We start from the raw sequence: 27,938 nt of genomic DNA on the forward strand, positions 1-27,938 counted from the left end.
TGGAGCCTGCTTGAGATTCTCTTCCTCCCCCCCCACCCAGCTCACACACGTGCACATGTGTGTATGCACTCTCTCTCTCTAAAAAAAAAGTATTCCCAAAATATAGGAATATTTTTTCTGTTCATAATGTCATAATTGGTAAATCTCCCCTTTAAAGTGATTCTGGGGGCACCTGGGTGGCTCAGTCATTAAACATCTGCCTTCAGCTCAGGTCATGATCCCAGGGTCCTGGGATCAAGTCCTGAATCTGGCTCCCTGCCCCACTGGAAGCCTGCTTCTCCCTCTCCCACTCCCTCTGCTTGTATTCCCTCTCTCGCTGTGTCTGTCTTTGTCAAATAAATCCATAAAATCTTTAAAAAAAATAAGTGATTCTGTGCTAGCTCAATTGGTCTCAATGCTTGCAGACCCAAAACCTTACTTTTTATCCCAAATATTTGGTAATACTTTTACCATTCTAAAATAAAATTTACAGATAATATAACCCTCCTACAGTATTATATATATAGTATTCTAACTGTAACATAAATGAATAATGAAGGAGAAAGTTATTTATAATAAAGTAATATATTTTAATATATAAATGCTCAGAGATGATCACAAAAGGAGACAAATCAGGCAGTCTGATGTGGGCACCTATATCTAGTATCCTACCTGAATACAACTGCTACAAATACTGCTTACAGGTGTGTTGTGTTGTATTTTAATGCCGCAGATGGTATTGACATTGATACTGTGCTTTTCCAAAGGAATGAACAACTCTTGGTAAAGTTCTGAGGAAAACAGAATAAAATCTTTCCTCCAAGGAGACGAACCATGAGAGACTGTCTCTGAAAAACAAACTGAGGGTTCTAGAGGGGAGGGGGTGGGGGGATGGGTTAGCCTGGTGGTGGGTATTAAAGAGGGCACGTACTGAATGGAGCACTGGGTGTTATTTGCAAACAATGAATCATGGAACACTACATCAAAAACTAATGATGTAATGTATGGTGATTAACATAACATAATAAAAAAAAATCTTTCCTCCATATCCATGGTAGCTACATTTCTGGAAAATTCAGAAAATTAAAACTGTACCAAAAATTACTATGTATTTGTGAAAACTAAATAAAACCTGACTATTATGAGCATATGTTCCATTTCATAAATGTCTGGAAGAACATTCAAATACACAGCAAGACCTGATAATTATTTACTATGCAGAGAGTTGTGTGCAAGGCAAGATGTCTAGTCTCTGGCCCCAGCAACAAAATGCCAGTAGTACATTCTTATAATTTTGATATCCAAAAATGGCCTTAGAGGCCAGTGATGCCCCACTCCTGCATGAGATTCATTTTCATAGCAATTAGAGACAATAAACAGACAAATTGAAAATTTCCAATTATATTCTAAATATTAATGAATAAGTTATTTTATATTAGGGAGTACTGCATCTCTGTATGTTGGATAATATTTCTTACAGGTCCAAAGAAATAAGCCCTTTATTATAATATATAATAATACAGGGAAAAACACAATCTCCTGAGCTCAACAAATTTAAAATCTGGAAGAGATTGTAATATAATTTACAAGCTAACAGATAGTATGATAATAAGACACAGATATATAAGAAGAGAAATTTGATATAATTTCCATAAATAACTGTTTAGAAATTTTAATATTTTACTATTTATATCATTCTATACTATTTTTATTATATTTTACTATTTTCTTATTTATGGGTGTAACAAATTTTTTAAAAACTTCTATGGGTCTTAGAAATTTACAAATGTTGTAAGTCAAAATGAGAAGAAAAAAAACTAAGAAAAAATGGGAAAAGAAGACAGATAAGAAATAAAGGAAATATAACTTAAAAAAGAACATAAATTTTAAAGCAGGAAAATTTTGGGAACAAGTCTATGAAGCATGTTGCTGCTTTTTCTTTCTCAAAATTAACTTCTATGACTCAGTAATTTTAGTGATTATAGGAACTCACAGGGATATTTCTTATTCATCTGGTAAATTTGTAGATCCATCGAGTGTAAACAAATTTAAAATAAGTCTTTAAATTCTGATCCTTTATTTTGCTGGGAAAAAAATTTTACCTTAATTCATTCTATTCTTCTATTCCTATCATAAATTGCTTTAGTTCTGAAGCATTAGATACGAAACTGGATCAGTTCCTCAGAAAGTTTCAAAATTATGAAACTTTGAAGGAAATAGTAGAAATATAGGCAAGAAGGGAAAAAGCCCACAAGCCTATGTATCAACTTAGCAGCCTAATCTCATAGTCTAAATTAATTTTTCTATATATTTCTCAAAAGTTCTTTTTTTTAAGAATATTGTTTTCATTTATTTAAAGACTCATAACCTTAAGGAGAGAAGGAAACTCTAAAGAGTGTAACTTTCTGTTTCCAAGGTAAATCTAAATTAACTGTGGCCCAAGACATCTAGAGATTTTTCTCAAAAAACAGAAAGGGAAAAATGTAATCACTTCCCTCAGGAACTCATTTTAATGCTTAGAAGCATATTGGTCAGGAATATTCTTTAACTTATAGTTTCACCCTTATACATATATGTTTAGTAAGCTTTTAAATGATTTTTGGAGTTATTGAGGATGTTGATCCCATGTCCTTAAACTTGACCTTTCAAAGGACAAATCTAGATAACCTTGTTATAGCAGAAGGTCACAAGGACTTCTGTTTCTCTTGATTTCTAGATAAGTGACTTCCCACGAAAGTTATGAAATCTAGAAAAGTTTCTTACTGTTCTCCCCCTTTACCTGATATTTGTCAAGGTGGGAGTTGAATGGATATCTTATCTGGTTAGTCAATAGAGTTTGTGTCTTTGGGGCTGATTCATTGCCAGGGTTAATTTACCTAAGGTTAAGTGAAATGAAAAGAACTAGAGGGCTGAATCCAATCCAAAGCCTACAGAAGATCATGCTTCAAACTGATGAAACTAAATAAGCTGGTGAAGCTCAGAAACCATTAGGCCCATGGTGCCCAGATGGGCCAAGTAGACCTTTTGTATTGGAAAATAATGCAGTATTGTAACTCCAGGTAGACTGAACATCACTAGTCTTTCTAAAGGCATCATTTAGGGGTGGTAGGGATTAAATAAGGACCGGAGTGAATGCTCTGACATTTTATAGTCCTTTTATTTGGGCGCATTAAGGCATGGTTTTAATCAAGTAATGAAATAACCCCTCCTACCTCTCTATGCCCATTTTTACTCCCAGTATAAAGGAATTTTGAATACTGTAGTTTGTGGCTAACGGCACAGGAGGCAATTCCATAGGTCAGTTATCTTTTGCTTACAATGGCTTCCTCCGAGAACAAAGAGCAACAAATCAAAGCAGCTAACTGCTGTTACACTCAAGAAGATTTCGTTATAAAAGGCAACAGTGTCGTTACAGTCATGTGAGTGTGCCACCGTGTACAAGTAATAGATCCTAAAGAAATGGTACGGAAGGAAGCAAATCAGGATGACTCCGATAAAAAATAGGTTTTTCAGCTGGGCCCAGAACTCCTGGTGGGATAGTAAGGAGTGGCGTAGCTTCCGCACCATTGACATAATGATGAAGATCTGGAAGACCAAGAGAACCATCGCCGTGGCTATGACAATGGTAACTATCATATAGTTGATAGCTCGCACGTATACACGACCAAGCTCCTTGTGGAATTTAAAACAGTGCTGCTCGTCATACACCTGGTGCGTTCCATACTGAGCAGCAACCACGGGTACCACAATGACAATCACCAGCAGCCACATGCCAGCACTGGCAGCCACAGCATGCAGCTTTCTGTAAAACTCCACTTTGTCCTTGCGCTTGAAGAAGATGAGGTACCGAATGACCAGGATCACCACGTAGAACAGGAATGTGAGGTACATGTGGATGTGTAGCATGGCACTCACAAATTTGCAGAAGCGCAACCCAAACATCCAGGTGTGCTTGATGAGATATGTCAAGCGAAAAGGCACTGTCAGCAGAAAAACACTGTGGACCACCACCAGGTTAACAACCGCTGTGGTAGTTACAGATCGGGTGTTCATGTTCACCAGCAGGAACAGAATGGAGATGATGCCTGCCAGCCCTCCAATGAGCACTAGGAAGTAGAGCCTGGTTAAATGGGGTGTCAGTATAGGGCTGCAGGAAGAAATGTTGTGAGTCATACTTCAGAAGTCACCTGGAAGAGAGGAAACACCAATGTAACTGACAAACTTCCAGAGCTTTGTTCTTCTCTCCTTAGCACTAGCAATGTGATTTTGTCATTTATCTGTTTATATGATGTCAACTTTATGTACCTTAAGAATAAAGACTATGTCATATGCATATCTATATACCCAAGACTGAAAACATAGTAAGTCATTGATTCTGAAGCATTAATAGGTTAAAGACCTCATCGAGAGGCCCCCAAAGACGTCTGTGTGTGCATGTGTGTACATAGTCAAAACAGTTTGCATAGGGACGCCTGGGTGGCTGAGTGGGACTGCCTTCGGCTCAGGTCATGGTCCCAGGGTGCTCTCTCTCTCAAATAAATAAATAAAATCTTAAAAGAAAAAAAGTTTGCATAGAACTAGATTGCAGACCATCTGAAGCTGATTCATGGATACTAGTATTGCAGCTGCCAGTGGGGGGAAAATTACAACATGGAAGGAAAGTTGAGTGCGTGTGTCAAGTACACAAAATGTTTTCTTTAAGTATGATTCTAATTCTCTAATTCCTTTCAACTCATCAGCAAAAGATTTAAGAATATACATAATTCATTTAGGATACTGATTAGTTTGGCCAAAGAAAATTAGCTAAGTCAAAGCAGCAACAATCAATAGGAGTGTATATGTGAATTTCTTGTCATATGTTATCATCTAGCAGTGAGACCTTGGCTAAGTTTTCATGGGCCCCACTGAAAATGCAGCATATCACCCAATTCTCCCATTCCCACACCCTCAAATGCGTAAAAGAACCACTATCATTTTTCCTCTGGAAAGATCCTTTCCCTAAATAGTCTTGGTCCCTTCTAACTCATTATCCATGTTCTAGTTTATTATTTATTAAGTGAAAGATTTAGTAACCTTTTAATTACACTCGTCAAGTCCTTTCATTTTCTTATTTAAATCTCTTCAGTGGCTTCCCATTTCTTTTAAGATTAAAAAATCCTTCCATGTCCAGAATGTTCTGGGTCATAGCAAAATCTGATCCCTTGAGACCAGATTCAGGAAATAATCTAGAGGGGGGGCACCTGGGCCGCTCATTCAGCTGAGCATCTCATTTCATTCAGCTGGGGTCATGATCTCAGCGCCTTGGGATCGAGCCCCGAATGGGGCTCTGTGCTCAGTGTGGGGAGTCTGCTTATTCCTCTGCCCCCCCAACCCCCCCCATGCTCCCTCTCTAATAAATAAAATCTTAAAAAAAAAAGAATCTAGAGGTGAAATTGATAGAATTTAATGGATTGTATATGGGGAAATGAAGGGAAAGAAGGTATCTCAATCACTCCTACATTTCTAACTTGAACAATTGTGTGATTAGAGATCTGTTTACTGACAACAGGGAGACTGAGGATCAAATTTGTGGAAGAACAGTAGTTGAATTATACTTAGTGCCTTTGTAACACATTTGCAATTAGTTTTACTCACTTCATGAGTGTCTCTTCATATAATTAAAATTACCCAGCAACAAAAATGAATTACTAATGAATCACAAAAGCATTATACTTGCATACATGTAAATCATATTCTCAAAAGTGTATTCCTGAGGTGTGAAAAAGACCTTACTTTCTATGTATAAAGCATAAACACCCATAAGTACATAAACAGACATAGAGTTTATCTATGGTATTAAAATTTCATAAGGAGGGGAGAAACAAGGAACAAATGGCTAAAAAGGCTCTTTATAAGGGCGATAATTTTAAAAGTTAAGAAACATTGTACTAAATAAAAGATGCCAGCCACAAACGACTACATATTGTATCATTTCTTTTTCTAGAAAATCAAAATTAATGAGACAGAAGATCAGTATAGCCCAGGGCCTATGTTGCAGGGGAAGGGATTGACTTCAAAGGGGTATGGGAGAATTTATGGAGGGATGGACTGTTTTATATTATGTCGGTTACAATTCTAGTGATTTGTCAAAGCTTATCAAATTGCACACTTCTTGCATATAACTTATTCCTCAATAAAACTAACTTAAAAAAATAATAAAAATAACCTGAGCCCAGGGAAGCTCTGCTTTTGTGGGCATGGAATAGGATTTCCATGTACCCACTTAAAAGATTGCTTCATGTTATATCTGTTCTATGTGATGTGTAATCTCTGTATTTGTCTTTTATTTTTCCCTTTGAAAAGTAGTTCCTTCAAGTAAACACATAGTTATATTGTGTTTGTATCTGAATCAGGGTGAATGTGCCATCGTAAGTTCTGTCCATTATTTTCTCCAGCTATTGAACTAGAATCTGGACTGGCTTCTGAAAGAAGAAAGTATCATCAGTCGCATATCATCTGTCTCAAATCTTTTTTCTTTCTTATAAACTGCCATGGTCTCTCTATAACAACCAAGCCTGGTTCCAGACATTCCAAGATACTTTGTAAGGTATTACAGACTATAGACGCCTCTGCTTAAACCAGCTAAAGCAGACAACCTGCAATTAACAACCCTGTTCAGAAGTAACATGGGATTTTTTTGTTTTTTGTTTTGTTTTTTGAGAGAGAAGAGGGCATGCGCACACACGTACATGTGTGGGGGGGAGGGGAGCTGCAGAAGGAGAGGGGGAGAGAAAGAGAATCTTAAACAGGTTCCACGCTCAGCATGGGGCCAATGAGGGGCTCAATATCATGACCCTGAGATCATGACCTAAGCCGAAATCAACAGTCAGACACTTAACCAACTGAGTGTCCCAGGCACCCCAATTTTTTTTTTAAAGAGAGAGAATCAGGGATGATCCTAACGTTTTTTTGTTTTTATTTTTAAAGATTTTATTTATTTATTTGACAGAGAGAGACACAGCAAGAGAGGGAACACAAACAGGGGGAGTGGGAGAGGGAGAAGCAGGCTTCCCGCAGAGCAGGGAGCCCAATATGGGGCTCGATCCCAGGACCCTGGGATCATGACCTGAGCTGAAGGTAGATGCTTAACAACTGAGCCACCCAGGCACCCCACCCCAATTATTTTTTAATAAATGAATGGGTGAAATAATGGTGAAAAACCTTCTTGACTTTATTAAACATATTCTTGATAGAGCCCCATTTGGATCTAATCCAGTAACTGATGTCAAGATCCCAGAAATAAACTATAGACCCAAAGCAAACTCTCTTAAGGGAGCGGGACTGTCTCCCTGTTTCTCCATGAACCACCTTGCCTTGGTAGGGATCTCTTCTTATCTGTGATTGACCCCTGAAGCTCAGCAAGAAGCTTGGCTGCACATTCAGTTTCCCTCTGCCCTCTTTCATTCCCCTGCTTAAAATTCTTTGGTTCCTTTGGCACCTACCATGTCTTACAAGCCCTTTGCAATCTGACCCCAACTTATGTTTCAAGGCATACGTCCTGTTATGCCCACCCCCACCTCTATTTCCTCACCCTCATCCTATGCCCTGGACTTGTATACTTTCATGCCTTTCCTACAATGCTATCTTTCAAACCTCCAGGTTTCTTCTCTCTGTAGACCCTAAATGTACAGCTAGACACTGAGTCTGAAGTCCAATTCTATGATAAATTATTTTATGTCTCTTCTTAAAAAACTTCCCCAGGCCTCCCACTGTCTCTTGGAGATGTGTAAACGTCTTAGCATGCCATGCTAGATCCTTCCCACTGGCTTTTGTAGTTCCATATCTAGCCTCTCTGCCACTAGAGCACCAGGATTCTCCTGTTCTGCTTGAATGATTTCTTCATTATTCTGTTCTGACCTCAGCCTACGTACTGCAGAGCTCCTCAGCTTAGCCTGTGGTTTGGCTGGGGGCTATTTCCCTGTGTCTTGGAAGTTCCCTTCCCAATGCTTTGCCCACAAACTTGCTTGGGCCTTGGTGGTCATTGCCCATGGCCCGAGGACTACCTTAATATCAGAAGTGAGACATGGAAGTGGCTTCTGTAGTTGTTTTATAAGGAATCCATGATAGAGCCAACATCAGATACCAGTCTACAAAGTGAGAGTCCTAAGAAATTTATAGAGTCCTACAAAATGGCAGTAAGCAGTCCATGTCCTCATGAGTGCATAACACCGTAGGTCCCAGACCCCCTTATTTCTAAACAGAAAAGCGGCTACAATCAACTTGGGATTTTTCATTTCATTTAATAAACAAGTCATGTCATTGTGTCTTTTGTATAGCGCATAGTGAAGATTCTGAGATGAACAAAACACATCCCTGCATTTAAATCTCTGTCTGATAGGGGAGGAAGAGGTACATAAATTATTTACAACACCTATAGGTACATAAAAAAATGCCACAGGAATTCAAAAAGGGGAGTAGTTAATTTAACAGACAGTGGAGAGTGAAAGCATCAGAATGTAGTGGCAATAGAGTAATTCTTGGGCACAGATGTATAACAGGTGCTGGATCTTAAGGAAAGCTTTGAAGTTCCAGATGCAGAGAGGAAGAGATAGAGTACTCCAGGTATAGACAAGAGTCTGAGAAAAAGCATGGATGCATGTTCAGAGAATTACCTATAGTTTGATGTACCTGGAACATAAGGTAAATGAGTAGAACACAGGCGAATGTAGATGTGGATGAAGCTTGCCAAATACATAGCATGTTGCCACTCTAAGGATTTTTTATTTTATCCTGAAAATTATGAGAGATGCAAATTTTAAAATATAAAATGCCATTTAGTATTTCAATTCCAAAACCTGTTTTTTTGTTTTATTGGAGAAAAGATTAGAGGAGGGCAAGATAAAAAGAGTGATACCATTAGCAGGCTATTGTACTGATCAAGTTTAAATATCATAAGGATTGGTGCAAGGTGATACCACTTAGGGGAATTTGCCCCGAAAGTAAACAAAATTGAAGACTCTGGGGTTGGAGAAACCAAAAAATGTGAATTTAAACTCTTGATGAAAATTAAAGAATTAAAATTCTTGGTGAATAGAAGTTGGTATGGCTTACAAAAGAGGAACTATCTGAACTGAGCCTCTGGTAGTGAGGGGGAGAGAGAGAATCATTACTGACAAGGCAAAGAATAAGACAGAATCAATGGTGCTAAGCAATGGACTGCATTCCTGTTGGGAGAGGAGGAAAGAAGTGTAACTCACAGGTCCCTGATTAGACAGCTCTGTGGCCACAGTGCCAATGGGTGACCTGGCCAGGCCCATGATAAAAGGCCTGGTCCCTTTGACCTTACACTTCATTTTTCTTTGCTTCCCACCCCATCCCTGGATTCACTTCCTCCTGCTGTACTCTGAACAGATGAGACTGTGAGCAGATTCATTCAGTATGAGATAACAAGCCCAGTCATTTTCTTCATAGCGCTTATCACTCTTGTCTCAGTTTTTCCTTGTTTCAATACCCACCCACCCAGAAATGAAGGAGCCATAAATCGTGTGTGATTCACCACTGTCACCAGGACTAGAGGAACAGCTGTGCCAGGGATCAGAAGACAACATCACAAAATCTTAGCACTAGAATGAAACCTAGAGATCACAGTATCCAGCACACCATTTAAATGGAGGCAGACACTGCAGCCCACACAGAAACCTTTGTTACCTAACAAAGTAGTCACTATCTAAGCCTCCAGTCTCCTGTTCCAGTGCAGAACTGTTTCCATAACACATGACCATTATAGAAAGACTCCAGAGACCCAGAGAGATGAATGACAGCTTCTGAGTGGCAGAGCCATGCTTTAAGCATCCCCCAAAGTCCCTCTTCAAGGATATCAGGAGCCAGGATAAATATCCAACCCAGCTAGAAGAGGCAGAACAATGAGAAAAGGTTGCTGGTGGACAAACAGCTTTCCCTGCCTGTGAGCTATCCTTAGATTATATTTTGTTATGTTTATTGAAAAAAAAGTAGGAGCATTCACTTTAATCACTCTGGGAAAACAAGCAGCATTTTATCCAAAATATTTTGAGAAAAGACTCTGGAATGACAGCTCCATGTTAAGGATCACCTCAGGGTAGCTAAAAAAAAAAAAAAGAAAATCTGTCTGAAAATACCAGAACCAATGTGGAAAACAACAAAACATAAATGTCAACCCTATAGAAATCCATTTGACAGAATGATATGCCTAAGTAAATATTAAAAAATCGCCCTGCATTTTTTGTATGTGTTTGCAGTCTCTCCTTTGCTATCCTATTTCTAAAGTTTGAAAGGAATCTCCTGGGTCTTCAACTAAAATTGTAAAAAATGCTTGCTTAGGCAGTGTCAAATAAAGTTAGATCTACAGCCTCACTAATCAAAAATATCAATCCTAACCAACAATAACATTCTGAGTTTGAGCTATTACTTCTCCGGTTACTTGAGATGTTAAACACTGTTCTTGACTTTACAACTTCTGGTTACCCATAAGGGAAGTAAGAGCTGATGTCAGAGTCCCATGAGGTTGAAACTCAGAGGCTTTGTGTTTGCACAGAGTGAGAGTTGCACTACTTCATAAGCCATCTTAGCACACTATTTACCACATATTTTCTCCCCAAATGAGGAGCAGTCTGTGAGGTCTTTCCATTCCTGGGGAGAGCTTTGCACACCTCTGTAGGTCTGTAGGTATTAAAATGTGCTATGAAGTCTGAACCTACAGTATACTCCGCCCTCAGTGAGCAAAGCCAACAATGAAAGAAAACTACCAGAAGTTCTAAAGGTTTTATAAGTTCTCCTGTTCAAATTGTGGTTCCCTTCCCATCTGAATACAGCTCTGGAAAAATCACTGACCTCTCTCTGCCTTGGAGCCCAGTATAATCTGCCAGTGAGTGAAGTTGCAAGTGGCCAAGAAAACACCTGAGGAGGACTGAGAAATTACTTTGGAGAATGTTGAGCCTCTTTGTTAAGGGAAAGCTGGCATTTCATTTGAGAATTAACCAACATCTGTGGTAGGAGGGCACCATAGCTTCAAGGTAAATAGGAAATACAAGCTTACTCAGAGCAGAAAGACTTTCCTCAAAAAAAAAAGACTTTAAGTCAAAGCTGCTGAGAAATTAGCCAGACAATAGCCAGAAATTAGCCGAAGTTCACCCTCCTCCCTTCTTTAGTCCCAAGTAACTCTGAATTTATGCTTTCTTACCAACAGTGGACATGTCTATTGAACACAATTTGTTGGTAATAATAGCTGCCCTGCCCCCATTCTTGGCACTATGATGGAAATTTCACATACGTTACTTATAATCCTCCCAAGAAATCTAGGGCATGGGTATTTTTTATCCCAAATATCAGATGAAGAAATTGAGGCTCAGTGGGTGACTCAGTCAGCTAAGCAGCGGATTCTTGATTTTGGCTCAGGTCATGATCTCAGCGTCCTGGGATCCAGCCCTGCTTAGGGCTCCGTGCTCAGCAGGGAGTCAGCTTGAGCATTCTCTCCTTCTCCCTCTGCCCTTCCCCCGTGTGTGCACGTGCGCACACGCGCTCTCTCTCTCTCAAATAAATAAATCTTAAAAAAAAAAAAAAGAAAGAAATTGAGACTCAGGAGAGTTAAGTAACTTTCCCAAGGTCACTCAGCTAACAAGTGGCAGCACGGAAGCTCAGATGTGGAGTGTCTCTTCATTGGGTTACAGCAGTACAGAAGTCCTCCTGGACATAAAAAGTGGACATTCCATCTCTGCTTGTTTCTCCAGTGCACTTGTTTATGTCTCGTGACCAGGGTATTTAAAGACAATTAATTTGGGTGCCTGGGTGGCTCAGTTGGTTAAGTGACTGCCTTCGGCTCAGGTCATGATCCTGGAGTTCCAGGATCGAGTCCCGCATCGGGCTCCCTGCTCGGCAGGGAGTCTGCTTCTCCCTCTGACCCTCCCCCCTCTCATGTGCTCTCTCTCATTCTCTCTCTCTCTCTCAAATAAATAAATAAAATCTTAAAAAAAAAAATAAAGACAATTAATTTGAATATTAGCAGGAGACTTAGAGAAGTAATTAAAATAGGTCCACTCCATATTCTCTAAAGTCAATAAATGTTTGAGAAGCAGTTACCAGATTGCAATATAATTGAAAAAAAAACTGCATTAAAATTTAACTACCAAAATTTAATTTGTCCTAAAGATAGATTCCTGAGCCCCTTTCTTAATTCCTTTTCACTTTTTGAACTATTAAGTCCTTAACCCCCCCTTTTTGGGATTGAAAGTCATACTGAAAGATTGTTATGGTAGGCCTTGACCAGCTGCTCAACCTCAGAGAGCTCTAGCACAGGAAAGCCCATCTGTAGCCATTGATAGACATAAGGGCCTGGTATCTGCAAGGGTCTGCTGCTCTGTACCCAGGAATCCCTGGATAAAGAGCTGAACAGCTGGGGCACATCCCTCTCCTAGGAGTGCCAGGCTTGAGTCATGCCAATCTTGCCTCTGACTGCTCTTTTGCCTAGTTCCTGGCTCACTTCCCAGCCTCCCTAGATCTTGAGCCTTCCCAAACCCCATCTACTTCTCCTTGTTTTGGCACTCCTTTCTTTCACTCCATGCCCTCCCTTTTATTTAGTTGTAGCTTTCTGATCAATGACCCTTCCAGGACCAGTCAGCTCTTCAGATATTGGTTCCAGCCTGACTGTAAAGTTCTTTAGGACCTACTTCCTCAATTATTCCTGCTGGCCCCTGTTTCTAAGGGCTGCTCCTACTTCTCTTCATCCTTGATTTATTTCTAATGGAATCCCTGGAAGGATTCAAGCTTTGTCTTATGCTCTTATGCCCTCAGCTCTTCCTTTCAACGTTTATTCCCCGCCCTGTCCCACAGGAGCTGAAATAGTACCCTACTGAAATCCCCAGAGTAGGAAATGCCACGAATGTCCTCAGTTTCCCATCCAATTCTCAGCTTCTTTGCTCTTGGTTTGCTATCCAGCTGCCCCTAAACTGCACATTCTAACCATGGCCAAGGTGAGCTCGAAGATTAGACAGTTTATGCCCTTCTTACAACAGTGACTCATGACTCTCAGATATATGTGGCAAAGGGTAAGTTTCAACATTTTTGAAGAGAGGAACTAAGCCATTAGGAGCATTTTGGTTCTTTATACAGGAAGACGAGGACCAATTTGTCTATTAAACAGAAGGTAAAATCCATGTTAAAATAGAAGAAACTGCTAACAATGCTGGATAAAAGAAGAGGCACCAGATATCCAAATATGGATCAGAAAACTTCTTAGCAGATTGTTGTACAGATAAATCATCACTGAATCTGATGGTCAAATAAGATGACCAGTCTTGAGATTCTATGATTTAACAAAGACATGGGTTTTGCAGTCATATCTTACTCCATCTCTTAGCTCCTGCAGACTTCCACCTTAGGCTCAAACAACAGAACTACCTACAATAGTCCTGGTTACCAGGCAGCCAAAGACATTTCTTTTGGGCTTTCTGGTTCACCTTTCGTCTTCTTAAAGCTACCTGATAACAAATCAGCAGCTTCTCTGGATTCTGGCCACAGAATTAACGTCAGTCTTGATGGGCCTTAAAATAGAATATTCAAAAAGGACTTAGGCCTTAAAGTTCCAAGACTGTCTGAGGGGGAAAGGTGGCATTCACTAGAGATCTCAAACTTGTGTCATTGACTTAGCTTAAAACTCTTTCCCTGGAGGATACTTTTTCATCTCGACATGCTAGTATTGCTATTAATGTTCTATATTTATTTATAGCTACAACTGCTATGTACAATGAAAGCAGAAATGCCTTGTCTTTCCCATATTTTCTGAGTAGGATCGTGTAGTGGGGTTGAATGGTGGCCAGCCCCCAAAGATATATATCCAAGTCTTAATCCTCCAAACCTGTGAGTGTGATTTTATTTGGTAAAAGAATCTTTGTAGATGTAATTGGGGATCTCAAGATGAGATTATCCTGGATTATCCATGTGGGCCCTAAATCCAATGATTGTTGTCCTTAAAAAAGACATGCAGTAGAGAGGCAGGAGAAGAGAAGAAGGCCATGGGAAGACCGAGGCAGAGATTTAAAATATGCAATCATAAGCCAAGGAGTGCCTGGAGTCAGTAAGAAACTGGAAGAGCCAAGGAAGGATTCTCCTTTAGAGCCCTCAGAGGGAGTGTAACTCTACTGGCATCTTGATTTCAGATGTCTCATTTCCAAAGCTGTGAGGGAATAAACTTCTGTTGTTTTGAGCCACCGAGTTTATGGTAGTTTGTTGTAACAGCCCTAGGAAACTAATACAGGTGGCCATAATTTTGGTGTTTGCATTATCACCAGAAGGAAATCTGGATTATGGCGGAGCCTCTGGGTCTGTAATGTCAGAACCACCCAGATTTGTGTGGACATGTTCAAATACAAATTGTGCTGCATACCACAGCCTTCCCAGATTACAGGAGAAAGTTAAGATCATCTGATGAAACTCCCCATTTACAAATAGTAAAGCTTAATCTTCATGCCCCTAGAATGTCCCCCACAAAACCTATCAGGAAAACCTAAAATAGAAGAGTTTTGTGAATCTGAGCTCTGCTTGAGATACTGTATCTTCAAATTCCAGGCTGTTGGTGGGCATGTGAAATTTAAAATCCTTGGAATATTTTCATATTCTCTATCACCCTTGTTATCTCAGAAGAACCCACACTTATGTGGATGAGGTATCTCATATCAGTTCCTCTCATTCCTCTTTAGGGTAAATGTCATGTTTCCTTTGCCTATGAGAAGCTTTTTCAAGAAATTCCATGAATTCATGTCATCATTCCATTTACTTCAAATCAAGGCTCATCAGCAGAAATGACTTTCTAACCCTCATTTTCTCTAAAGCTTCTGTTTTATCCTGAATCACCATTCCCTTTCTTCATAACATTTAATACAATGTCTAACTATAAATGCCTGTTATTTTGTACATTGACTGACCATTTCCCTCACTAGACAAGAATCTCCCATGAGGGCAGTGACCATGACTATTGGTCCATTACTATAGTATGATGGTAGGTTCGTAATAAACATGAAATATTTTGTTGAGTATTTGTTGAATTTAAGACTTCTCATCTCCCTTACTAGGTATAAACCTTTTAATGATGGCAACTTTCAATGTAATTGATCAATTTCATCCCAAAGAGAAGAAGCAATACTTTGCAAAGCTATGAGAGCAGAGACCAATTTCCTGGTATGTTACCTTTAAACAATTTTATTTAAGATGTATATGTTTTCTCAAGAGATGTGTAAAGATTATATAGTAGTGAATGATGGGCACAAACAAGAGAAGACACCGTCCTGCCCTCAAGCAGCTTATCATCTACTGAAGGAGGCAGATACCTGTAGTAGAAATACACGAAGGCAGAATGCGAGGGTGCCTTGAGAGCAGAGTAGTGGGAAAAAAAGCCTAACTGGGAGAAGGAAAAACCCAGAAAAGCTTCACAGGAGAGGCTGCTTTTGGAAGTGGAATTGAAGCATAGAAAGGATTTGGTAGACAGAGTATGGGAGAGGAGAAAACAGGAAATGTCCGGGGATGGAATAACATGAGCCACAAAAGACAGACACCAAACTTCGAAAGGTTTGTTTAATGAACGTCACAGTCTTCTTCATTACAGCCTGAACACATTGATCAGCAAATATACAATTTAATTATCTAAGCCTGGTTGTTCAGAGATGTCCTCAATCTACTTAATTTGGGGGGAAAGGAAGGTGACAGAGGTATATTTGTATTTCTCTTTTTATTGGTTCTCTTTTAGACCATATGCTCCAGACTAGAGGAAAGACGCATAGCTTTTCTCTTTCGTAGATTTGAAAGCCGCTTCTCATTCTCACAAGGCCTCAATCTGCATTTTCTGGCCACGTTCCCTGCTGAGGGTTATTTATGTGTTTTAAAAATGATGTAAATGTTAACCATAATCAGACACATAATTAGGAAGGCCCCTCTATAATCAGACACCCCCATGGTTTGGACATGTCCTTGTTCCCTTTTAATCACACCCATCATGGAAAATTGAGGCTCACTGGCTAGGGAACCTTCCACATATCTACCTTCTAATAAATGTTCATAACACCCTTGGCCCCGTGGGAAGCCCAGTCTATAAGGGAAAACCTTCACTTTAATGTTTGGATACAAAGCTTGAGTTCAGCTACTTTACACCCTCTTTTATAACACATGAGATACAAGCAAATAAGTAAAGTTGAAACTTTATTCAGAAATAGAAGTTCTTGGGGCGCCTGGGTGGTTCAATCGGTCAAGCGTGCAGCTCTTGATTTTGGCTCAGGTCATGATATCAGGGCTGTGAGATAGAGCCCTGCTTCGGGCTCTGCACTGGACATGGAGTCTGCTTAAGATTCTCTCTCTCCTTCTCCCTCTGCCCCTCTCCACCCCCTGCCCATGCTCACTCACTTGCTCTCTCTCTCTAAAAAAAAAAAAAGAGGAAAGAAAAAGAAAAGAAAATAAAAAAATTCTTAAGAAGGGAACCATTTAAACAAAGAAATATAATTTGCAGTACACTGGCTTCCTGAGCAACAGAACTAACTCACTAAAGAATACAGAATTTACCACTTTCAACCAACAAGAAATTATACTTTCATCCACATGCTTATTTTTTTTTACCATCTTTATTAAGAAATTAATCCCAAATAAAACAGTGAAATAGGGTAGTATTTTTTCAGGGTGCTACGTTTCTACTAAAGCCCTGGCTATTACTTACTGTATCTTTCTGTCCATCCTATTCCCTAAAAAAAGCTTATTTTTTTTTCCTGTGTCCTGATTTCTCCCAGCAACATATCACACATGGCCAAGAAAATTTCTAACTCGTCCTTTATGTTCTAAGTCATCTTTCAGCTCTTTCAAGAATTTTCTGTTATTCCTCCAGAAAAGTAATTATCTTTCCCACCTCAATAGTTGTACCACTTTTGTTTCATACCATTTCAAGTTTTATTATAGTTATTAATTTAGCTCCTCCCTCTCCATAATAAATATATAGACACCTAGGGAAGGAACTATGTTTAATTTTTTTTTTTTTTTTTTTTTAGTTTTCCCTACAGTTAGGAAGACAGTTTGTTGTCTACATGGTTCACTGAAAGAATGAATAATGTTGTGGATGGTTGTGTTTGCCTGCCTCCTAGGACTCCAGTTCTGCCTTCCTCAAAACCTATCATTTCCATTTCAGAATCTATGTCATTTTGAAGACGTTGACTCCATGTCTCAACTCCAAAGATGGGACACTAATCTTAGGCTAAGGTAAACTGAGCAGAACATTTTATTCCCTAATTCACACCCTAATCACAATTATTGGTTCAAGATGGATATGTGACTCAAGATGGTCCAGTTGGAAAGAATTTCAGGACCCCTTCTCTTTTTTTATTTACTTTTTTTGTTTGTTTTAAGATTTACTTTTTTTTTTTTTTTAAGATTTATTTATTTGAGAGAGAGCATGGAGGGGCAAAGGGAGAGGGAGAGAAGCAGACTCCTAGCTGAGAACAGAGCCAGACACAGGGCTTGATCCCACGACCCTGAGATCATGACCTGAGCTGAAATTAAGAGTCGGTTGCTTAACCACCTGAGCCACCAAGGAGCCCCAAGAATTTCTGGACTCTTTCTGGGAATGCTGGGCAAAGGCAAATTCTCTTGTTTTAGAGAGTGGAGTGTGTATATTTGAGACTTAAAAGTGCTGCAGTCAACATATAATAAGTTTATGATGTTGATACTGCTTGGCAACAGACGAGTTTAGGTATCTAGTATAGGAAATATGTTCTAATAGCAAAGAGAACAGGAGGAAATAGCCCAAATTTTGAACGCACCAATGTTTGATGACAACAACACAAAAGTTAGAGTTCTCTTTGGTTTGCATTAATAAAAATGCCATTATTTCCTCATCTGTAATATGGGACCAATAAAGAGATAAATTATGTAAAGCACCCAGCATGGGGCTAGACACTGTGTAGCTACTCCATAAATCTCAATTTCTCATTCTTTCCCTCCCCATCTAGAAGTCTTTAAAAAAAAAAAACAAACCTCAAAAATTGAAATATATCAATAATGAAAAATTCTTGTAATAACATGTTTTGAAGAACTCAGGATAAGATAAATAATGCTCAGGAAAGAAACTTCATCTTCCAGCTTTATTGAGTGTAAAACTAACCAAAATCAGGACTCACTGAGTTTTGCAAAACTCCTCTAATGCTTGAGACAGAGATCAATGGCAAGCCATTGCAAATAAAGTAACAGCTTACATCCTGTTTCTACACATCAGTGCAACAAACCATGGTGCAACAGCGCTTGCTACAAAAATGGCAGATCAAAACACAAAGAAAAGTCAATTCTTGATTCCTTGCACCAGATATGTACATTAAAAAATGTTCATTGGAAATTGATTTACTTATTTATTATTTATTTATTTATTTATTATTTATTTATTTAAGGTTGTTTTTGGATTATTCTATAACTTGAATTGTTAAAGAAGTTATGTAACCAGCAATCAGTTACCAAGAGTTCCAGGTTATTGAAGAATCCTGTTATAAATCTAACACTCTAGAACCTAGTCCACTATAACACTGCATAGTAACTCTCTTCTAACAAGATATATTTAATTATTTTATTGTAATGCAAGGAATACTCACTCTATTATTATTCCCAAATTCTTCTAGAGTCTTAAAGGAAAATACAGTCCTTTGGAGTCAAGTTAACTGGCTAGTTCTATTACCAAAAATGCACACTGTCATTCTTCCAATTACTGTGATTAAATGTAGTAATTTAAATGATGTAAGAGAAAAATAGTCTGAGTCTAGGTCCTGGCTCTGCCACTTATTAACTATATAAATCTCTTTAGTTCAAAGTATTAGCCCTCTCAGCTTTATAGAGGATAATAATACATGCCCTGCCACACCTGTGGGCTCTCAAGAGAATAGAAAGGGTCCCGACCAACATTTGCCACCAAAACAACTGGCATAAAACCTACCCCTCACTGTATCTCAGAGGAAAATCTAGAAACTCAGGTCTGGGGGTAGGTGGTGGGTCATGGGTAGGGGGAATGAAACAAAAATCATGCAGAAAATAATAGGAAAACCATTGGCTTTGCAGCTGAATACAACCATATTTGAATTCTGATACTATTACCAATTTGATCCTTAAGCAACTTATCTAATCTCCCTGGGTTCAGTTCCCCCATTTGTATAATGGAAATTATACTATCAACATTGCAGAATTGCTAAGTGAGACAAAGAGATATAAAGGGTCCTGTATAGAGTCTTGCGTTAGGAACTTGTTAATAAATGGTCTCTGAAATTACACAGGATATTCAAGTAGAGAAATAAAGTTTCAGTCATGTAAATATATAACTAATGGGTACTTTGATCCATGAATTGGAGGTTATTTAGCAGCAAGACAGCATGTATTGAAGATGACATATACTTAGAGTGATGGAGGAGTTGAAGCTATAGAGTTGGGATATTTCACTAACTAATAAGGCTCTATACAGACAAGTGTAACATTGGCACCTTGTGGAAAACAAAAAGACTTTAAAGAATCTAAACAGCAAAAAAGGAAGAGAAATCTAAACAAGAGATACCCCTTGGATACATTGGCTGAAGTATTTTTTTAACAGCTTACCCACAAGAAAGCATTATAGATTAGCATCAGAATCTAATGGTATTTTATCTGAATTTTCTTATATGTAATAATATTTAATTTAATATGTATTTGTGCCCAATTCTTCGCTCTCCTATCCCATGTGCACACCCTCCGACATGTGACTTTGTAATCCCTCCCACTGCAGGAACAGCTTATATTTCCAGCCCCCTTGACTTTATGTTTGGCCAGGTGACTGTTTTGGCAAATAGGGTGAGGTTAAAAAGACAGCATGCCAGTTTTGAGCTTAGACCTTAAGAGGCAGTATTTCTACATATTCCCTGTGCCTCTGCCATTACCAGGAAAAGAGCGTGCTGGGCTAGCCCCTCGTCCCAGGAGGAGGAAGAAAGACACATGGAGTGGAAATTAACCATCCAATAGAGCCCAGCTTCTGTCAGCAGGCACCAGATGAAGGAGCAAGCTGAACTGAGATCTGCAGAGCCACCCCACTAAGCCTAGACCAACTGGCTGACTCTCAGACAACACATAGGTCCATAAAGATAAACAATTGCTTTTTTATGCTATTGAGTCTTGGGTGATAAGCTATGACTTATTACACAGCATTTTGCTGGCAGTAGCTAACTGAATACATTATTCTTAAGAGGCCTCTTGTTTTTTAGGGTATTATCCCTATCTGCTTATTCATTGCCATTAGAAGGACAACCACTGTTTGCCATCTTTCAGGTATCAGATATGCTTAAAAAAAAATCCTTTGATTTATGACTGATACATTATCTAGAGAAGGAGAGAAAGGTGGTCTGAAGAGTGAACAGCAGTGTAGTTTTTATAGTCCAAACAAAAGTAGTATCAAGTATGCAAAATTGATCACTCTATTACCCTTTTTGTTTTTGTTTCTTCCATGCTCTTTAGTACCTATCTTCCCCACTCCCCACAGGTAAACATGTGAGTAATCTGAGTCTCTTAACCACCAGTACTTATCCTTGGGTCCTTCTCCTCCATACAATAGCACATGCACCTATTAACACAAGCCTAGGAAATATGGAGGTAGATAAGTCACTGGTATCAAGGGGGGACTATAGGCAGGAACTCAGTTACTCCTCTCCTCTTATGTCCCAAAGCCTGTAGAAACTTGTGACACAAAGCCTCTAGAAACTTGAATAAGGGGACCTTATTATAACATAAGGTAGTTATTCCGAGATTGCTGAGTGGTTATGAAGTGAAGGTATTTATCTTGACTTTGGGGTATCTGTCGTCTATTTTTACCATAGACAGACGGCTGAGATTTCCAAACCTCTGACACTTCTGGCTGCATTTAATCAAACCTTGAGGCTATTACTCAGGTAAATCCTATATCTTTTATCTGGAGTTGGGAATTTGCATCTCTAGGATACCTAGTTTGCTAAATCACTCCTTATTCAAGAATGTCTAAACATATCCTGCAGAAAGTATTTGGGCATAGAAAGGGATACAGGCAGAAGTTGTGAGATTTCAGAGATTTCCTACAACAGGAGACTCACATAAGATTTCCTGGTGGTGTTTGAAACAGGCTTAAATTGAAATCAGTGGCTTAATTTGCCAGCAGAGGTAGAATTTTTTTTTTTAAGAATCTGATTTTTAAAGGAGGGATTAACCTAGAGGAATTAATCTGTCATGAAAATTTGAAGACACCAAGTAGACTGAGGGAGGTAAACTACCTAGCCAACCCACAATTCACCTGCTTGGGACCCCATGACTTGATTTTTGAAGCATGTGCTCACAGTGCTTTTCCAGGTAGCTCAAAGTGAGTTCATCTGTGCTTTTAACAGAGCTGTAGCCAAGAAGATGCTCACTTTCACCATTTATCAGGAAACCTCTAGATCGGTGCCACTCAAGGTTAGTCCATGCACTGGCAGCATTGACTTTACCAGGGACCCACCTAGACCAACTGAATCAGAATCTCTGGACTGAGCCTCAATGATCAATTTTTAAGCAAGTTCTCCAGAGGGTTCTTGACCATATTAATATTTGAGAACTACTGACTTAATTCACCCTGAGCAAGTCACCTCTCTGTCCTTGGGGTATCTGTTCACAAAATAAAGAGGTCAACTTGGATGATGTCACTAGAGCCTTTGGAGCTCTTCTAGGATCAGTCTCTCTCCCTTCTTCTTCTTTTTTTTTTTTTTCCATTTTGATTCATGACTGACAGAGTATAAAGGAAGATTTTGAGAGCCAGGTCATGTGGTAAGCCATCCCCCCTCTCACCCTAAAGAAACTAGGACACCAGTAGTTACAATAAACACATGGACTATTTGATTAAGCAGGTATGGAATTCTGAAACTCAGGAGGAAAAATATCATCCTGCTATATACACAGGTAAACAGCAATTAAAATGTGTAAGCAAAACAACATCCTAGCTCTGTCCAGAAATAATGACCATCACAATAACAATAAACTTCCCTGGCACCCACATTGTGGGATTTATTTATTTATTTATTTATTTATTTATTTATTTATTTATTATTATCATTATGTTCAGTTAGCCACTGTATAGTAGTACATCATTAGTTTTTGATGGAGTGTTCAATGATTCATTAGTTGCCTATAACACCCAGTGGACTTTATATATAATTTCCCCCTAGAAGGAGCCAGAGCTGCCTGTTGGAGAAAAATGAGGGAGAGGAAAGATTTCTAGGTTTTAAAAGATGTAATAAACAAATCAACAAAGGCAATGTAGAGGCCCTGTTTGGAACCCAACTCAAGAAACCAACTGAAAACAGTATGAGGTGATCAGGAAAATTTGAACAATAACTGACTATTTGATAATACTGAGGAATTATTTGGGGCAAGATAATAGTATTATTGTTATTTTTTAAGAAAGGAGTCCTTACCTTTTAGAGATACATATCAAAGTATGGATATAACATCTGGGGTTTTCTTCAAAATAATAGAGTTGTAGGGGTTGGGTTGGGGAGAGGAAGAAATCAAACCAGAGCAGCTGTGAGTCAAGTTGGTAGCTGGGTAAAGGGTACATGGGGGTTCATTGCTCCCTGCTGTGCTGTGTATTGCAATTTTTCTATAAGGGCATTTTTAATCGGTAATCTGAAAAAAAAAAGAGTAACAGCAGAAAACATTCCCCCCACCCAAGACAAACAATGAAAGATGGATATACTTCTATTTTCTATTATGAAGAGTGAATGTGGTTAAATTCAATGCCTTCAAAGGAAACATTGCCATTGGGGGTCCCTCCCGATTACCAAGTGCCCTCACTTTCTGTACTTGGAACCCATCCTTGTTTTACCCTCAGCAAAGAGAGCTTTGTGAACAGAGAATCCATGCTGTGAAACAAGTGGTGAGCGAATGTTCACGCACACAACAGGCACTCAACATGTTCACTCAATAAGAAATACCTCAAGTAGAAGAAAGAAAGGCCAGTTGACAAACAACTGATGCATTTGAGTCCCTGCTGCTGTGCTCCCTGCTCTCACATTCAATCCCTAGGCCTCCCTCACCCTTAGCCCTTAGGTATTTTCCACACCCATTGGGAGTTACTTGTGGTGATCTGATCTTCACCATTGACGTTAGTAGAAACATCTAGTTTAAGACTGCCCTTTAGAGATACTTCTTTTATCTGTGCCCTTAATGAATTGTGTTGACAAGGTAAAGTGACCTGCCATCAATGGTTTTCAAATAAGTGAAAATTAAAATGGTAAGATCTTTTTCATCTATAAAATTAGTGAAGTGAAACATCATGACAGTCATCAGTCATGATGGCAAAGGTAAGGTACCACTGTTCATTAGAGTTGAAATTAGCCCCACATTTCCAGAAGTCAATTTGGCAATCGATGGCTAGGTCACAAGTAGTAATCATGCTCTTTGAGGCAGTAATCCCTCTTCTAGGAATTATTCAGAGCAATACCAGCAATATGTACAAAATGTACAGACTAGACACAAAGAGGCTGTTAACTGTAAGTTAATTATGCTGCACGCATATGATGTATTAAACCTCTGAAATGATGCTTAAATAAAATAAAAAATTCATGTGATAAAGAAGACAAGACTGTTTATACAGTGATCTCTACATAATCTGAAAATATGTATTCACTGAAAATGACTATATCAAATATTTAAGAGTAGTTGGTTTGGGCAGTTGGATTATGAATGATTTTAATTTCTGTATACTTTTTCAGTGGTTTTTGTGAAAGTTTTTGTAATAATAAGAATACTAGTTTCATAATCATGAAAATTTTTAAACACTAGTTTTAATATTTCTTCACCATGCAAAATTGCCCTATACTTCTTAATTGCCTGATGTTAATGACTTTGATGACAGAAACAAAACAGCCATAGATACACTCAGGATCGGTGCTTATCACTTGTGCATTTAATGTAGTTTTCCTTGGCTCAGTTAAAAAATATAGGTTTAGTAAGAACTCCATCTCAAGGTGATTTGGATTACAAATGAGATACTCTATAAAAAAAATCTTTATAAGCCTTTAATTCTGACAGGATCAGAGACTAGATTCAGATTCAACCATTTTTCCTCATCATGCTTCACTAAGGCCACTTAGAAAATTACATCCTTAAACCTGCTGGGCTGCTCTGATGGTTTAAAAAAGCTAACTCCCAGATCCAAAGCATCTTAGAGGTTACATATTATCTAAGAGGTCATACACACTCCAACGTCCTTTTCAATTTAGGAAATTTCTTTCACATCCAGACTGAATATTCCTGTCTTTTTTCTGTCAACTTCTGTACCCTTCTGTACTTACTTCAGGCAAGTAAGTAAGGTTACCAGCATAGTGTAGAATTATAAGCTTTGGTACTGGAATCCTGCCTTTATCATTTACTAGCTGGGCTGTCTTGGGCAAGTACTGAGTTTTCCTCATCTGTAAATTGGATTATTATAATGTTGCATATTTCATAAAGTTGTACTGTTTTACTTGCATGCAGATAATCTACATAAAACCCATCAACAGGATTTGGTATAGAGATGGCACTCTATAAATGTTCATCATCAATGAGGGTGATAAAGATGGTATGGTTTACTTCCTCATATGGCCAAACTATTTGGACACTCTGGTTAATCAGTGTCCTTCTTAAGTATAATGTCACAACTGGAGGAATAATCTTGTATAATCAGGAAAACTCAGAATTGGTGGGACATATACCACTTGATCTGGATATTAGCTATTTGAAACTGACCAAGTTACTTTATTCCTCTAAGCTTTTATTTCCTCATCTATAAAATAGGAATGATAAGATTATCTGCTTTGCAAGTTTGTTGTGAAAATTTAGGAATGATACTACACCAAGGTACTAAATATGTGCAAATCATGGTTCTAAGGACTATATTTAAACACACTTAGTATGATCATCTTGGCAAGCAGTAAACATCCAATCTTATTATGACAGAAGAAGATCTGGGAGGTTCAGAGTGCACCTGTCTGCTTCTTTTTTTTTTTTTTTTTTCACCTGTCTGCTTCTAGGGTGACATTTTTGCCCTGGGCACAAGAGTCTGAGCTTACCCCACCCATGAAAAACCCCACACATACCTAACCACATTTCTGCCTGCCTCCACTGCCAGATACTTTAACAGGAAGGAAATAAAGGGAAGAAAAAGAGAAGAAGCTTGGGGAAGCACGGGGGAGAAAGAGGAAGGGGGGAGACCGTGGGAGTGAGAGAGAAGTAGGGAACACACCAGGTGGGTGGTTGCTCTCAGAAAGAGGGAAGAGGAGAAGAGTTGCCAACACGAGAAGGGGCATCTCTTATTTTCCTTCATCCATGCCCAGTTTTTTTGCAAGAGTTTATGGTCAATCATTATGATTCATGTGAAAAATTTTAAAAAGAACCCTACACAATCCAAACCATCACTTGCTTTTAAAATGGCAATGGCATGAAGAACAAAGAATATGAGCTTTGGTATCAGATGCATTTTCTTTTCTTTTTTTTTACATAGTTACATTTTCATGGTATGCATCATTAAACCTTCCATTTGAATATCAGATTCGAAGTGTTGCCTTTAATTCATTGACTTAGATTCTTCTTTTGCCCTTCATTTGTGAATTCTTTAGCCCTGCCAGAAAAGTTAGGGCACTGTAGGAGGACAAAGATATTCCTACTTCCTCTTGGTACCTACAGGAATCTGGAGGATCAAGAAAAATTGTCTCCACTGGGAGAGTTTAACCTCAAGCCTTCTTAAATCTGGATAAATGCTTTAAGAAGCATTTTCATGTTCAGAGTCACTGATAGGCCTGAGCCCCCTGTGCTCTAAGTTTTGGAAGTTTACCTTTCCTAGTCCAGTGATTCTCAATCTGTTGACAAATTTGCACCATTTACCCCCTTCTTTGTATCCCTTAGACTTCCTGGCCAGAGTTTAGAGTTAGATGCTACTAGTAATAAGGGGTTTCCCTGTGACAATTTGAAAGTGAAACTAAAGAGAAGCCATCACCTTTCCTTTGTAAACAGCACGTAGGCCCAAGGGCTTCTGGAGAGAGCAGAAAAGCCATTCTGGAGGAGGGTCTCAGGCTCCCACTGAATCACCCTCCTTGGAGCATAAGCAGCTGTAGTTTTCTTTCTTTTTTTTTTTTTAAAGAATTTTTTTTTTAAGATTTTATTTATTTATTTATTTATTTGAGAGAGAGAATGAGATAGAGAGAGCATGAGAGGGGGGAGGGCCAGAGGGAGAAGCAGACTCCCTGCCGAGCAGGGAGCCTATGCGGGACTCGATCCCGGGACTCCAGGATCATGACCTGAGCCGAAGGCAGTCGCTTAACCAACTGAGCCACCCAGGCGCCCAGCAGCTGTAGTTTTCAATGGCAGTTTTCTGAGATGCCTATTCCTATGCTATATATTTCCTGAAGTTTTCAGAAAAAAAAAAATGCAGCAGCTGCCCCTAATCTTTTCTCTCTCAGCCCTCCCAATGGTGTTGCAGCATCTGATCCTCTACATCCAGTCCTTCCCTGTTTGGAACACCTAGAGTGATTTCAGGTTTTGTTTCATGGTACTCTTGTTGATGCCAGCTACACAATAGAATTGCCTGGGAAGCTTTTGAAAACATTGATGCATGGCTCCCACGCTGGAGAGGGGCCTAGGCATCCATATTTTTAAAATGCTCTCCAAATATTTCCAATCGGCATCCAAAGATTAAAAGCCACTGTCTCAATCTCAAAGTGAATTCCCAACCTCAGGCTTTGGTTTCTTTTTTGTCAGACCCTCATTTCTTAGTCATTTCAAATCAGCTTTTTCAAGTCGGAGAACTCGCTCTATCCCTTCCCTCAACATGTTTTCCCGACACATTGACGAGAAGCCAGTATAAGCAATTTTCAAAGTGGCCTAGGTTTACTTGGTGTCTTACAGAAGGTACCTGGCAGAAGCAACTGTCAATGCAAATATAAAAATATAAAGAAAAAAAGAATATACTAAAAGTAAATGATTAAAAAGATTGACCAGGCAATTTGAAAAATAACCAAAATTGTACTTTTGAAAATGAAAAATATGCCAATAGAACCAGCATCTCAAAGGACATATTAGACACAGAAAATAAAAATTGGTGAACTGTATAATAGATATGAAAAAATTCCTCATAATGCAGCATAGAAAGAAAAATATTAAGAGCAAACACACTGTATACCTTTCTTAGCACTTTACATATCATTTCTCTTGTAATCCTTACAATAATCCCATAAAGCAGATACTATTACTTCCCTGTTTTAGAGATAAGGAAACTGAGGCATAGGAAGGTTAAGTAACTTGCACAAATTTACATACCTAATAAGAGAGCCATTATATTCAAGCCAGAGAGCCTGGCTTCAGTTTTGTTACTCAGCAACTATGTTATGTTCTTATCAAGAACACTGAAATCACAAAAAAGAAGTGACATGGAGGCTAAATTTGTTCTAGAACAGAAGATAGAGCAAAGTAAAGGCAGTTTTTTGAGATATAATGGCTGAGAATTTTCCAGAACTGATGAAAATTAACAATCATCATGTTCAGTAAGTTCAAAAAAATCTTAAGCAGGATGAAGAAAAAGAAAGCCATACTTAGAAAAGTGAAACTGCAGAATACTAAGGAAAAGGAACCGCTGATGTAAAGGCAGCCCATTAGAGAAGACAGATCACCTAAAAAGAAAATACTTGGGTGCCTGGGTGGCTCAGTTGGTTAAGCGTCTGCCTTCAGCTCAGGTCATGATCCCGGGGTCCTGGGATCGAGCCCCGCATCAGGCTCCCTGCTCCGTGGGGAGCCTGCCTCTCTCTCTCTCTCTCTCTTTCTCTCTCTCTGTCTCTGTGTCTCATGAATAAATAAATAAAATCTTTAAAAAAAAAAAGAAAATACTTTACACAGACAAGTGGCTTCTTATAAGCAGCAGTGGAGACCAGAATATAGTAGGATATTGT

The 27,938-nt window shown here is 38.8% G+C and overlaps 1 protein-coding gene and 1 long non-coding RNA gene across 2 annotated transcripts in view; one reads left to right on the top strand and one right to left on the bottom strand.

Moving 5' to 3' along the window:
• Window positions 1-2,544: 2,544 nt before the first annotated feature.
• Window positions 2,545-27,938, bottom strand: part of GPR141 (G protein-coupled receptor 141) — a 36,207-nt gene continuing 10,813 nt past the window's right edge. Inside the window, exon 2 of the mRNA XM_045864404.2 lies at window positions 2,545-4,166. Within this exon, the coding sequence (XP_045720360.1) occupies window positions 3,250-4,152 (903 nt within the window). The 5' untranslated portion in view covers window positions 4,153-4,166 and the 3' untranslated portion in view covers window positions 2,545-3,249. The remainder of the gene's footprint in view (window positions 4,167-27,938) is intronic.
• Window positions 14,747-27,938, top strand: part of LOC123835394 (uncharacterized) — an 84,221-nt gene continuing 71,029 nt past the window's right edge. The window contains exons 1-2 of the long non-coding RNA XR_006788734.3: window positions 14,747-15,165; window positions 17,150-17,220. This is a non-coding gene — a long non-coding RNA (uncharacterized LOC123835394). The remainder of the gene's footprint in view (window positions 15,166-17,149; window positions 17,221-27,938) is intronic.

This window comes from Mirounga angustirostris, unplaced genomic scaffold, assembly GCF_029215605.1.
Source record: "Mirounga angustirostris isolate CCGP_5_RB_7025 unplaced genomic scaffold, mMirAng1.0.hap1 SCAF_12, whole genome shotgun sequence".
NCBI lineage: Eukaryota > Metazoa > Chordata > Mammalia > Carnivora > Phocidae > Mirounga > Mirounga angustirostris.